The following is a 13,432-nucleotide window of genomic DNA, read 5'->3' as shown; positions in this document are numbered from 1 at the left end:
GTTCGAATTCTAGGAAAAGGAGCAGCTCCAATTTTTGTTTATTGTCCTGTATATAAAGAGTCTCAAACTGAGCAAAGAAATTTTAATAAAGGGTTGAAATATAAGTTCAAAAAGCTACCTCAGCTATAAGAATTTAGATGGAGGAAAAGTTGTCTGAACCTACCTTAGCTATATTTAATAAAGTATTTTTCATTACAAAATGAAAAATCTTATGTGGTTTTGTGTTATTTTTGTATCTTGTATTCTAAAATTTGCTAAATATTGAATTTTGTAAACTATCAAAGTAACCAATCTAATATTTCTCCTCAGGTTAACACAATCAAGAAGACTGAAATGAGTGAAGTAGGCACAAAGAAAAATGGGTAATTATATAAGTTTGAAAAATTATAAAATACTTTTTCCTCTCTTTTCTTTTGCCTTCTTTTCTTTCTTTTCTCTTTTCAGTTGCTGCTGTTATACCCATTATATAATTTGTTTATTTTTTAGAATCCCTATCTGTTATTTTTGTTATCCTAATTTGTTATAATCGAAGAGGAAAAAATTTCCTTTATTATATAGTTTTAAACTTTTTTTTCTGTATGACTTCTTGTGCAACATTTTTGAAAGAGGATTACTAGCAATGAAAAGGTTGACTCATGGAGAAGTGGTTCAAAAAGCTTTGTTGCAGGATCTAGTCTAGAAGTTAAGGGAATTCATTCTAAAGTGATTATAACGTAGTTACACATTGAAATTACTATCTTTTATGATTTAGTTAGATTTGAGTTATACCTGAGAACAAATTATTTAATTAGGCATCATCTATTTGTGCAGAGTACTTCTTAGATTGCTACTTTGTTCTTCAGTTATAATATTAAAAGGCATTTGTTTTACATATATTTCATGTTAGTTGAAGGTTGAAATTTGTGGATGTACAAATTGAATGTAAAGTGTTATCCTAAATAGAGGATTAATCTAAATGTTGGAATTTTTAATACGGCATTTTAAAAAATTGTGAAAATTTCACTAATCGTTTTTGACAGTCATGTAAATGTAAATATGACATTTTTATAAATGTCGTAAATTTTCTTGCTGACATTTTTTAAAAGTTAAAAGTAAATGTCGTAAATTTCTTACTGACATTTACCTAAATATTATAAAATAAATGTCGTAAATTTTTTACAGACATTTACTTATATGTCGTAAACTAAATGTCGTAAAATTCTTACCGACATTTACCTCGGAAAATAAACGAAATTGAAATTTACGACATTTGATGCAAATGTAAAATAAGTCGATAAACAAATTTGCGATATTTAAGAAGCTTAATATGACATTTAATAAATATCGTCGTATCTTCATTTTCTTGTTGTGATTTAATTACAAACTTCTCCAGTTTATACATAGAGGCAACAATCAATTCAACTTTTTAAACTGACATTTCCAAAAACTAAAGGTCCAAGTGTCCCTTAAACTTCCAATATATCAGGCAAATCCAGCGGTAAGGATTAAATCAAGAAAAGTTTGAAAACTTTACAAAAATGACAACTATATATCAATTTTTAGGGCCAGAACCAGCAGCTGACTGTTGGAATTGCTGGTACAATGCAGCCATCCTACTATAGGCATCCATGGTCATTGGCTGCAAATTCAGAATACCAATTTTTTCACAATCCATTCTTTAAAAGGAAAACACTTAATATAACAGAAATAATCTCCACTATAAGTCCCAAATTTTTTTTTTTTTTTTAAATCCAATGAAACACTTTGGCAGTAGATTTATTTTCTCTACTGATAGTGTATAAGTGTTTAGAAAATTAGAGACATTTGATCCGTTATAACATGTAATTTGCATTATTTTATAGATTACTAACTCTATTTATTATTGACAACTACCTATAATAATTTTTTAAAGTGACTTGATAGTATAAGATTAAAAGTTTTTTCTTAAACAGTAGTGTATATAAGTTAAATTCCTTAGTGTTTTACCTGTGATTGGCAAGCGAGTAAGGCAGCTAAAGGATCGGTGGCAGCAGCAGCAGTTGCAGCAGCATTGAGACGGTCAGTGGAGCCATCCCAGGAGGTCATAGGCTGCATAAAGGAGGCGGCGGCTGCAGCGGTAGGGTGGATAAAGGGAGGAAGTCCGGTGATATTGGGGCGGCTAAGGGTGTTGATATCCAAAACTCCGGCAACACCGGCCATGCCCATGCCCATACCCATACCCATACCCATGCCCATGGGTGCAGCCATCATAGACATTTGAAGCTGTTGTTGCATAGCCAAGGGTAACATCATGGCCGGTGACATGTTCATTCTGCTCATCATATTCACTTGAGATTGCAGTTGCTTTAGATATTCTATCACCTCATCTAGCATTGATGCTTTATCAGTCTGCAATAAAATTAAAAAAGAGGCAAATATGATATTAATTTTCGTTTTTTAATTTAACTATCCTTTACCGGAATTTCATGGGTCAATTAATTTGGATTATGTAGCATACTAAGGTGTATTTTGGTTGCTAACAAAATTATCCTGTTATTATCTCATAAATAATAGTAGAATTACCTCAGTATTATTTGTATCGGTATTAGCCAATACTCGTAACCAAATAACAAATGTACTCCCAAAATTTATATCGAGATTACTATTTTAATCCGCGACCACTAAGGAATAATATGCTCCCTGTCAAAACGTTTTCTTATTCCCAGCACTTGAAACCAAAACCTCTAATTAGGAACGAAGAAGTTTCATTTGAAAATCATTAGTCAATTAATTTAAATTCGTGTCAGATAGACTTATAGCGGAATATCTTATGTCTCTTAAAGAGTGTGCAAGAATATTAAAAGTAAGATAATATGAATAAAAAAAATTTTCTTAAAAAAAATTTTATTTAAAAGAAATTTGTAGCCAAAGATGGCCATATGTATTTTGGAAAGGAATAAATGTAGAAAGCTCAGCACAACAAATGGTTGAAACAAGATAACCACAAATTAAAGAGGGTTGTTTATTTAAGGTCCCTACCTCAGATTTACTATGTGGTAGAACAAGATTGTCTTCTCAACTAACAAACATTTGTCGAGTTGTCTCCTTCAGGACAGTACATGTGTGGACTTACATCATTAGAATTTGGATCCTTTCCCATATGTTTACACTCATATTTAGTTTCCAAAAAGTTTTAGGACCACTTTCCACTAAATTGTCTGAGTCTCCAGTCCTATTATTTTCACTCATTAACCTCCACTATTGAACTAGCTACGACTACTACCTTTTTGTATTGTTTCATAACGCTGCTCTCTTAATAGCCAATCTTCACTGACACTTCCATTAAAACAGTTGATTTTTTTTGGTTGAATTGACTGCCAATGATGCTTGAATTTCCTTTTTTCCCCTAAGGGGTAATCTAACATTTCTACCTACCATTGATACTTACAAAAAAGGATTGGGACACGTACTATATCTGCAAATTTGTAAGAATTCGTGCTCACTTTGGTTACACATTGTACATAATTTTGAATTATGATTAGCTCCATTTATAACTAATAACCTGTTTGGCCTTCTTCAATCCCATAAACTCTTTTTTTTTTTTCAAAAAAATAGAAGTACTTTTTTTTTAAAGTAGAAGTGTTTGGCTAAACTTTTGGAAGAAAAATAAAGTGCTTTTGAGGAAAACAAAAGTTGTTTTGGAGAATCAGAAAAAAATAGCTTATCTCCAAAAGCACTTTTGAGAAAAATACACTTAGAAACAGTTTTTAAAAGCTTGGACAAACACTAAACGCTGTTTAAAAGTGCTTTTCAAATTAATTAGCCAAACACAAATTGTTTCTCACACCAAAAGTACTTTGAGAAAAAACAATTCTCAAATTGATTTTTGCAGTTTGGTCAAACATGCTACTACTTCCAACAAAGTCAAGTTTGAGGGAAGCAATTCATCAAGATTGAACAAGTTTCTGAAATTTAGAGTTCCGAACAACGGGAAAGGAATAATATGCCAATTATGTGATATAAATCGTGTATTCCTCATCACAATTTATGTGAAGGTACTTAGATTGGACACAAAATTTAAGAAATTATTTTTAAAAATTAATAATCTGAATCATAGATATTTTTATTATTATAAATCACATCAATAAAAGTAAAATAGAAAATTTAAAGTTGAATTATTTTTATAAAAAAATCAATTTTTTTATACAAAATAAAAATAAAAAAAAGAAAAAGAAAGAGTGTATCACATAAATTATGCTAGAAAATGTATATGTTACCGTCAATCCATATTTTTAAGCGAATTATCTACTATACTTTATTTCTCTCTAAAATATTTGCTTAATTAGTAATCTATTAATTGAAACCATATAGGCGAATTCGGAGGGGAAAAAACAAAAAAGTACTACTATAAATTATTTTTAGATTTTCCATACAAGCAAATATCTCTAAACAAATTAATTCAATTAGTCAAAACGATTATATGTCGGACCGACGACGGTATTAGAGGAGGATGAACTCCTATCTACTAGAATTTTCTCTTCGGCACGAAATAGAAAACAACACACGTAAAAAGATTAATAGACTCTCAACTCCATTACCTTACTCGAATTTGGCACCATCTTCTGCAGTGTCTTCATCCTTTGATTAATCTTGTCTCTTCTTTTCTATAAAATAAAATAAAATATATCAAGTCAAAATATGTATTTTATTTCCTTTCTTTAGCACCCCCACCCCCCTCCCCCCAACAGACCCTTGGTCCACTGGAAGAAAAAAAAAAGGACAAAAGAGGGAGAGATTCGTACTCGTTCAGACTGGTTGTGGATGGCAGCTGCCCTCTTCCTCTTTGTGGAAGATGAGGAGTTTTTAGATCCTTTTTTTTCATCCTCTTCATCACCTACCTCCCTCTGTCGGTTAATAAACAATCATAAAGATTAATTAAATAAATATATAACTCTAGAAAAATAATCTCATCTCAACAATTATCATAATAAAATTAAGTTATAAAATAAACTCATGTTGAATTGAATACAAAAGATATTAAGAAGAAAAGCATGCAGAATAACACAACGAAAATAATATGCATGCACAAAGAGAAGCTCATATATTATGCCTTAGATTTGCTGTGACAAACGGAATCATGGTCGTCCCCCGTCCTATTGGTGCACTGCTTGTCGGAGCTGGTGTTTTCCGGTGACCCCATAGACGTAGAAGTGTACATTCCAGTACCCATTTCTCTATCATACGTGTCAACTGTCAATTGGCGGCTATCTCCCGCACACGTTGCACTTCCACTTACACTCATATCCGCCCGGCTGCTCCACTCGTGTGTGGGCTCCATTCTCACACGTGGCACCGCCATCCAGTCTCTGCTGTTAGTGGCGCCAGTACTGCACGACCCCACATGCGTGGAGCCGTCAAGCCCCGGCACTTGCACGGAGGATGGTGGTCGGTTGTGATAGTTGGAATTTGCGGAACATGGCACTAAGGCATCCTTGGCCATAGTGAGCGAGCCGGGAACTAGAGAAGTGTCGGCGACGACATGGTTGTAGTTGAACCAAGGGACAACCTCATCACAACCGTGTCCGCTCCCGTTGAGAGCGGACTTCTGGTGGTGGTGAGGGATGGATCGGGTGCCTTGGTTCACTATTGATTCAAGGGTGCCTCCATAGTTGGATATGGGCTTATTATTAGACACCCGTGGAGGACCTAATCCATGCATTGCTAGCTGCCCATTTTCCCACGTTAGCTCTGCTACTTCATAATCCAATCTGCAAATTTAAAATTTTAAGTCAGTATATGCAAAGTATAACTTAAGTTGATGATATATGTTGGCATATTATTTGTTAAAAAACTAACTATATGCTCATGTGTAATTAGAGTTAGAAAACAAAAGGTATTGGTGCCCCGTTGTACCAAGCTTTAATTTATAACTAAATCAAAATCTTGAACTAAAAAAATATATGTGAAATTGAGTAAAAAAGAGTACGTACGAGGGGACATCAGGGGCTAAGGAATTGGATTGGGTTTGAAGAGGAAGCTTTGGAGGAGTGGGAGTGTCGTCAAGTTCCCAACTAGGTACACACTGATTCATTTCGAAATTGATAAAAGTTAATGTTTTCTTGATAACAATACGTACAGTATTTTTCTTGGTGTTGAAGAGTTAGCTTCAATATAATTTTCCTGCTTTGGGAAGAAGATAATAGAGGGTAGATATAAGAAAATTAAATGGGTTGACAGTTGGCTAACTTTAGGTCAGATTCAACATATGTGGGTGTGGACGAAGGAGACTTTTCTAACATGAAAAACAAGAAGAGAACTGGTAGTATATAATTTAATGCAATATAGTAGAGATAAGAAGACAGTGAAGTTTAAAGAGAGAGAGATAGAGAGGTCCATGGGAAAGAAAGTTTCTGATTGGAAGATACATATAGAGGGGATTTTTAAAGTCATTTTTGTGGGCGGAGGAATTTCGCTAGTTAAAAGCGAAAAGTACCACACATAAAAAAGTTAGTATATTGCACAATCATTAGATGCCTCAACTATATTATCAACTAAGTATTTTTTTTGTGCGTTCATATTCTCTTGCATATTTAATTATATTTACTTTGAAATTAAAATAATTCAGTTTAATTGTTATATACAAAATATTACTGTAATTTTCAAGGTTTTAAGTCAAACTTACTATAAATAGATGCTTATCATGTATCAATATAGTAGTGCAAAATATTTATACAATAACAACAGACCCAATTTAATTCTATAAATGGGATTTGGGAAAGGTGGGGTGTATAAAAACCTTACCTTATATCTGATACGGTAGAGAAGATATTTTCCCATGAACCCTCACTCAAGTTAACGTAAAGAAGAAAGAAAGAACAAGGGGAAGAAGCAAAAGAAGAAGGAGAGCAAGAAAAGAAAGTAGAAGAAAAAGAAGATGATGAAAAGGAAGAAGTAGCCACAAATAGTAACAACAAGAAAATATGATAGCTCACGCGAACGAAATAATTGGGTGTAAATAAAACTTCAAAAATATGAAAATACAAGAGTGCTATTAATACAACTGGTAGGAAAGGGTAAACTCACAACTACCTACTAACCATCTATCTTAATTTTTGACTTCCACAACTTCTCATTCAGGTCATGCCCTCAATAAGATATTTATACATATTAATATACAAAACTTAAAAAAAATAAAAAGGAGAAAGTAGAAAAGAACATGATAAATCTGGAATATCTAATCTTCCAACTTTTACAAGTAGCAATCTGTATGGAAGTCGGTTGGGATTCGGTGGTACATCTTCTTTTATCGGGAAGGTTAATTAGCGAAATTTGACATTTTAAGATCAAGTATTATTTCAATGTAAAAATTACACCGGGCGTCTTATATGGTCGCCCCCATTTAATTTATACTCATATTTTAAAAATTATTTAACCTATACCCTAATTTTAACAACTTCAGACACCTCCTCTTCTTCCTCCTGACCTATGCGCTCCTTTCTTTCTCTTCTTCTTCTTCTTCTTCTTCTTTTCTCTCTCATACACATGAAACTTCTTCTTCGATGGTGAATGACAGAGGTAGTGATAAAGTAATTAGATGAAATTAGAGAGCACCAACACTAGCAAAACAATTTGGCTGCTTGGTAGTCTAATGAGGATTTCATAAAGGATGTTTGGTAGAATCCTGAACTTTAATAAAATTTATTTTACTTTTTTACTTGTAACAGAATAATTTCTTCTTCCAATTTGTTCTCAATATCATTGATGTGGAAATTTGAACTACAAATTGTCTGAAGTTTGCACTATTTGAAGTTCAAATATAACAAGCTGATTTTGTCCTGAAGTTTCCACTAAAAATTGAAGAACTTCAGACTAATTTGTCTGAAGTTTGCACTATGAGCTGAAGTTTGCCTAATTACCTTTGCAAGTTAGGCCAAACTTCAGGTGATAATATTTTGAAGTTTTGCTTTAGGCCACACTTCAGGCAAAAAATGCTCAAGTTCAAACTTCAAACATACACAATTAAATTGAAGTTTGCCCTTGCTATGAACTGAAGTTTGTCTGATTGCCTTTGCAAGTTAAGCCAAACTTCAGGCAAAAATATCTGAAGTTTTGCTTTGATTCAGGCAAAAAATCCTGAAGTTCAAACTTCAGACATACACAATTGAACTGAAGTTTGCCCTTGCATTATGAACTGAAGTTTGCCTGATTGCCAAACTTCAGGCAAAAATATCTGAAGTTTTGCTTTGATAAGGCTACACTTCAGGCAAAAAATCCTGAAGTTCAAACTTTAGACGTTAATTTTTGCTGCTTCAGGCCCGTATGTAATTTTTTGTGCAAAGTGGGTATAAGTTAAATGGTAACCCAAAAACTAAGTATAGATGCAAATGTCCCTATTTCAATTGTCCTTACCTTATTTTGACTTTTGTAGGTAAAATTATCAATTCCAGCTGTTAATATAGGTCGGGCCGGGTTAGCCCAGTTCATACGAGCTTTAGCAATTGACAAGTTGGGATGGACTAGCCCACCATTTTGATGTGCCTTATAATGGTCAGTTCACCCCACCTCTATGTGGGCCACGGGCCCCCACGGGCCGGCCCATCATTTTTTAAAATATAATTTTATATTTTTTCTTTAAGTACTAACCTAAAAAAAGATAGATATTTGAAAGTTAAAAAATATCTTATTGGAAAAACTTCGCAAAACTTAATAAATTTTTATACTATTCTAATATATCACAATAAACATTAAAAAGGTGAAAGACAAGACAAAATTCAAACAAATAATTCAAGAGAACGTCTATGAGGCGGCTTCGGATTTTCGAGGACATGGCCCTTGATAGGAAGGTGTTGAGGCCGAGCATTAGAGTTGTAGGTTAAGGAGGTAGTCGAGCGTTTTTTCTGGTTGTGCCGGCTAGTCTGATAGTGTTTGTCTAGGACTGCTAGCGATTTTTGTTGTGTTTCACACTTTTTTTTTGGGCCATTCCATTTATTTGCCGTCTTTTACGAAGCTGATACTGCTTTTCTGGTTTCTGTTGTTATTATGGATCTATTGTCTCTGAGCCAAAGATCTTCCGAAAACAGCCTCTCTATCCCACTAAGAAGGGGATAAGGTCTCCGTACAACTTAATAATAAAATAAAGGAAATCGGCATGCTCTTCTCTCTTTTCTCTATTGAACTATGAGAAGCACTTTATAGTAGCTACACGGATTTGCAGCTCTATCGGTCATTAACAAATGCATTTTTCATTTTCTTTCGATCTTGTACCTTAGTACACTTAGCACGCTATGAATGGGGTTCTTTCCTTCACCTATCGTATGTATCGGCTTGGCTTCGTCCCGAACCAAGGAGGCATTCTAGATCCCCTTGCAATTGATCTGTGCGTATCGAGTATGCTAACGCGAATCTCGAACGGTCGTAATCAAATCTCACTCTACCCTCCCCAGACCCCACTAGTGGGACTTTACTGGGCCGTTGTTATTGTTGTTGTTGTTATCCATGACGCTTATGGGATATCCAACACATCATCTTCATCAAACAAATTTGAATCCGCTTGTGACTAGGTTGTCTTAACATCTTCATTTTCATCTACATCTACAATTCATATAATATTAATTAGTTAATTATTAAGAATAGTTAAATTTTAAAAACTAATATTATTAAAATTCCCTTAAAAATATACTACCAGTTTGAGTTTGGGAAAAGCCGTGCAGCTAATTTCAAGCAGTAACAAGTATTTGGACATTTTCATGATGGATGCAACTTCTGTACTTGGTAAGAATACGCCAACCAATGCTAAATGTTGATTTTGATACTACAATGTCATATACTTTTAATATTTTAAATAAATATTTTTATTAGGCCCGCGGGTCGGTCCAGCACAGCCTCAGTCAAGCCTCATAGGCCACGGCTTACTCGGGCGGGATTTAAAAGCCTCATTTTTAAATGGGCTCCAAAAATTCTAGCTCAATCCTACTAAAACATGGGTTGAGCTGGGCTGGCCCAACGGGCCATGCCCATATTGACAGACTAAATTCCAGCATTCGAATAACAAAATAAAGATCTTCATGCAGGTCATTATCCAACAATGTACTCCTCCGTTCAAATTTACTTGTCCATTATATTAAAAATAAATATTTAATTTTACTTGTTCAGTTTGAAAAATTAATGAATATTTATCATTTTTTACCTATTTTACCCTTCTTCTTAAGTACTACATATTTTTAATTTATTTTTCAACATATAATAAATAGGGGTGATATAACAAAATTGCTATGCTATTATTATTTCTTAAGTAGGTATGCCAAATCAATAGTGAACAAGTAAACTTAACCGGAGGAAGTAATTAGTTAGATTTAACTTCTTTTATAATTAACATGTCAACAAATTTTGATCAATATCAAGAGTTCCCCCAGAAAAGCAAACCGTATCATATAAATTAGGATGAGAATTTCTTAATCAAGTTTGGGACTAAAATAATATTTCATAATCAATCTAGTTCACGTTATGCTTTAAATCATAGAGTAAAAGTTTTAGGCTTGTGAAGTGCTTTCCTTTTACTTGGTTCCTTAATTATTATTCTGTCGGGTCCATAATAAGGATTTTTTTGTCATTTTATTTAGGTCTAAAATAAGTGTCCTTTTACCTAATCGAGAAGGAATTAACTTTATTTTTGTAAAATTTACCCTTATTTACATATTTCAATGTGTCAGATTAACAATATGCAAATTTAATAAAGGATAATTTAGTCAAAATATATTTTTTCCTCTAGAAATTAGTATTTTTTTAATGAGTGTACCAAATGCCAAAAAGCCAATTATAATGGGCCGGAGGAAGTATTATTTTGGCCATTTTGGTTCCTTATTCTCGAAAAGCTACTTTTATGCATTGACCTAAAATAAATATTTTGATATAAAAACCTATAGTAGAACCTTGCGGGTCAATTGATTTTGTGACTCTTTACAAAATTGATTTTAGTTTTATGACCCTATTTTTTTACATATGGGTAATTTACGTCTACACGTGAGAGATTTGTCTTTTACACATACGGGATATAAAAATATCATTTTCTTAAATTATAATTTGTAAAGGACATGATGTACAAATAACGTTACATAGGCTATAATATTGAGCAATTTATGCAAAATACGCATTGAGCTTAAACTAATTACCCTTTCCTACCTATTTGAAAACTATTTATAATATATACCTACCCAATTAAAACTAATTATCCTTCTTACCCACCCATCCCAATTATTTTTACCCATTTGGCTTAGCATTGCTTGATTTGGATTGGTTTTATTTGGATTCGCTTGAATTAGCTTGACTCGGCTAAATTGGCTTGGTTTATAGTAGCTTGAATTGGCTTTATTAGGCTGGATATTATAAAAAACGGATAACGATCAAAAATACCGGTTTACTATTCGAAAATATTTATTTATACCATCCGTCATACTATTAGTCCACCATAGCCCCAACATCATAAAATTAGTTCAAAAACATCCCTCCGCCGTTAAGACTCCATCATGTCAAAATTATCCCACAAGGTATGATATATCGCTGAGGTGGATGCCACATGGCATGCCACCTCATCGAACATATCCCACTTTACCCCTTCCCTTACTTCTCCTTTCACTATCACCTCCATCTTCACCCAATCATCGGCAACATCACTTCTTCCTTCACCACATATTCTTCCACCACCATCAGAAAACTAATCTTAACCACCATTAAATCACATTCTTTCATCTTCTTTTTTATTTTTCATTCACCGCCTCTATTAAATATCACCTTAACACAGTCGATTTCCCATCCATTTTACCGTCATTACTTAAAAAAATTACCGTTCATCACTGCAACTCAACTCTTTTTTATCAGATCCAACCAAAAATCTTCTTTATCATCAATTTTTTCATCTCCAATTGTGACCCAAAATTATCAATAGACAGTGCGATTTCTCTTAACTATATTTAACAATACGTGACTTGTGCGCATTAGGTGTAGGTGGAATCTTGTTCTCATGGCAGTAGCTTCCCCATCCCCTTTACCCCAGTGTTGACAAATCATGCCAAGATCATTATACTAAAAAAAAAAAAATTCCACATTGCAGAAGGTTTGTCTTCCAGCAGGGTTTAGTAAAAATATATAATGAATTTGGGAAAACTCAAAGAATGAAAGTTGTAGGCCTTTGAAATAGCTTTCCAACGATATATTATGGAGCCCGAACGGATCTCTGTGCAAAAAGTTATGTGTGTTTTACAGAATAGTATGCGATATGCGCGCCCGGTAGCGCGCCCGTAGCGCGACCGCGCTAATTTTGAGGCAGTGTTACTGCCGTTTAGCGCGGTCAGTAGCGCGGGCAGGTCTCCAGGTGCGCGGGCGCACTCGTGGGGGGTCGTTTTAGAGCCATATTTCGTCCCCCACAGCTCCAAAACATAAAAACTTGCTCTAGAAAGGGGAACTCTCAAAAACCTAACTCCTTAAGGGTCCTCCCACCACCCAAGGTAAGTTCTAATGGTGATTCTTAGTTACTTTCAATTTTTCAACATCTTATTAACATGGGTAAATCCTCCAAATCATTAGATATTTGATTGGGACATCATTTTGAGAGAAGGAAGCCTAGAACTCGAATTCAAAGGGTTTGAACTTCAAAAAGGTTGTCTTCACCCTATAATTGATTCTAGCATTGGTTTAATGATTTTAAACCCTAGTTCATGAGATATGAGTTGATGGGTTTGATAGAAAAGCATGAACGATTATAGGTTTGGGGTGTTGATTGTTGATTATTGGTTAAGGGTATTGTTTACTATATGGGTGATAAAGAATAAAGTTGATTATAACCATTTGAGACTTTAGAATTTATCTAGGAACAAGAGAATAGGTTATTGGGTGTAGAAACACCATTAATAAGGACTATGAAGCTTTATTCTCACCACGTGTTTGATAAGATACTTAAGTGACCAAAACATGAGCATCATAGCTAATATGGAATCCCTTTGACTTGTATTATTATAGATTAAAGTTGAAAGGGTTGACAAACGTTGTATTACGCTCAAGAGCAGGAAGTTAAGGTATGTGAGGCTAACTCTCTATGTTTGGGAATGTTAATGATTCTCCCTACACTACGTTTCTTTTACCACGTTACTAATTACCTCAGAAATATAGTTAAGCCTAGTCCCTTGAATAGTTGCAGAACTTCTATTCTCTAGCTTCATAACTCGTTCACCACTTTCATTCGGAACGTTGTGAGCTCAGTGCGTATTCAATATAGACTTGGGTTTGATGCCCCCGAGTCATAGTATAGATTACTCAGTATGCCATAAACAGTTGAAGTTTCAGTGTTCATAATCAGTTCAAGAATACATGTCTCAGTCTAGTCCTATTCAATATTCAAGTATTATGTAACTCAGTGTGATCCAGTATTCCAGTATCATGTAACTCAGTATGATTCAGTATTTCACTATCATGTGTTGCAGTT

General features: G+C 34.0%; 1 protein-coding gene across 1 annotated transcript; it reads right to left on the bottom strand.

Moving 5' to 3' along the window:
- Window positions 1-1,297: 1,297 nt before the first annotated feature.
- LOC109237253 (transcription factor UNE10) lies at window positions 1,298-6,352 on the bottom strand. The gene is made up of 6 exons (XM_019403538.1): window positions 5,949-6,352; window positions 5,069-5,726; window positions 4,761-4,862; window positions 4,557-4,622; window positions 1,966-2,367; window positions 1,298-1,618 (listed from the first exon to the last, which is right to left on the bottom strand). The coding sequence occupies exons 1-6, from the start codon at window positions 6,047-6,049 to the stop codon at window positions 1,532-1,534; spliced, it is 1,416 nt and encodes a 471-aa protein (XP_019259083.1). The 5' UTR covers window positions 6,050-6,352; the 3' UTR covers window positions 1,298-1,531.
- Window positions 6,353-13,432: the final 7,080 nt, after the last annotated feature.

Source organism: Nicotiana attenuata, unplaced genomic scaffold, assembly GCF_001879085.1.
Source record: "Nicotiana attenuata strain UT unplaced genomic scaffold, NIATTr2, whole genome shotgun sequence".
NCBI lineage: Eukaryota > Viridiplantae > Streptophyta > Magnoliopsida > Solanales > Solanaceae > Nicotiana > Nicotiana attenuata.
Note: the sequence above shows the minus strand (reverse complement) of the source record. Positions and strands in the feature narration are given on the sequence as shown.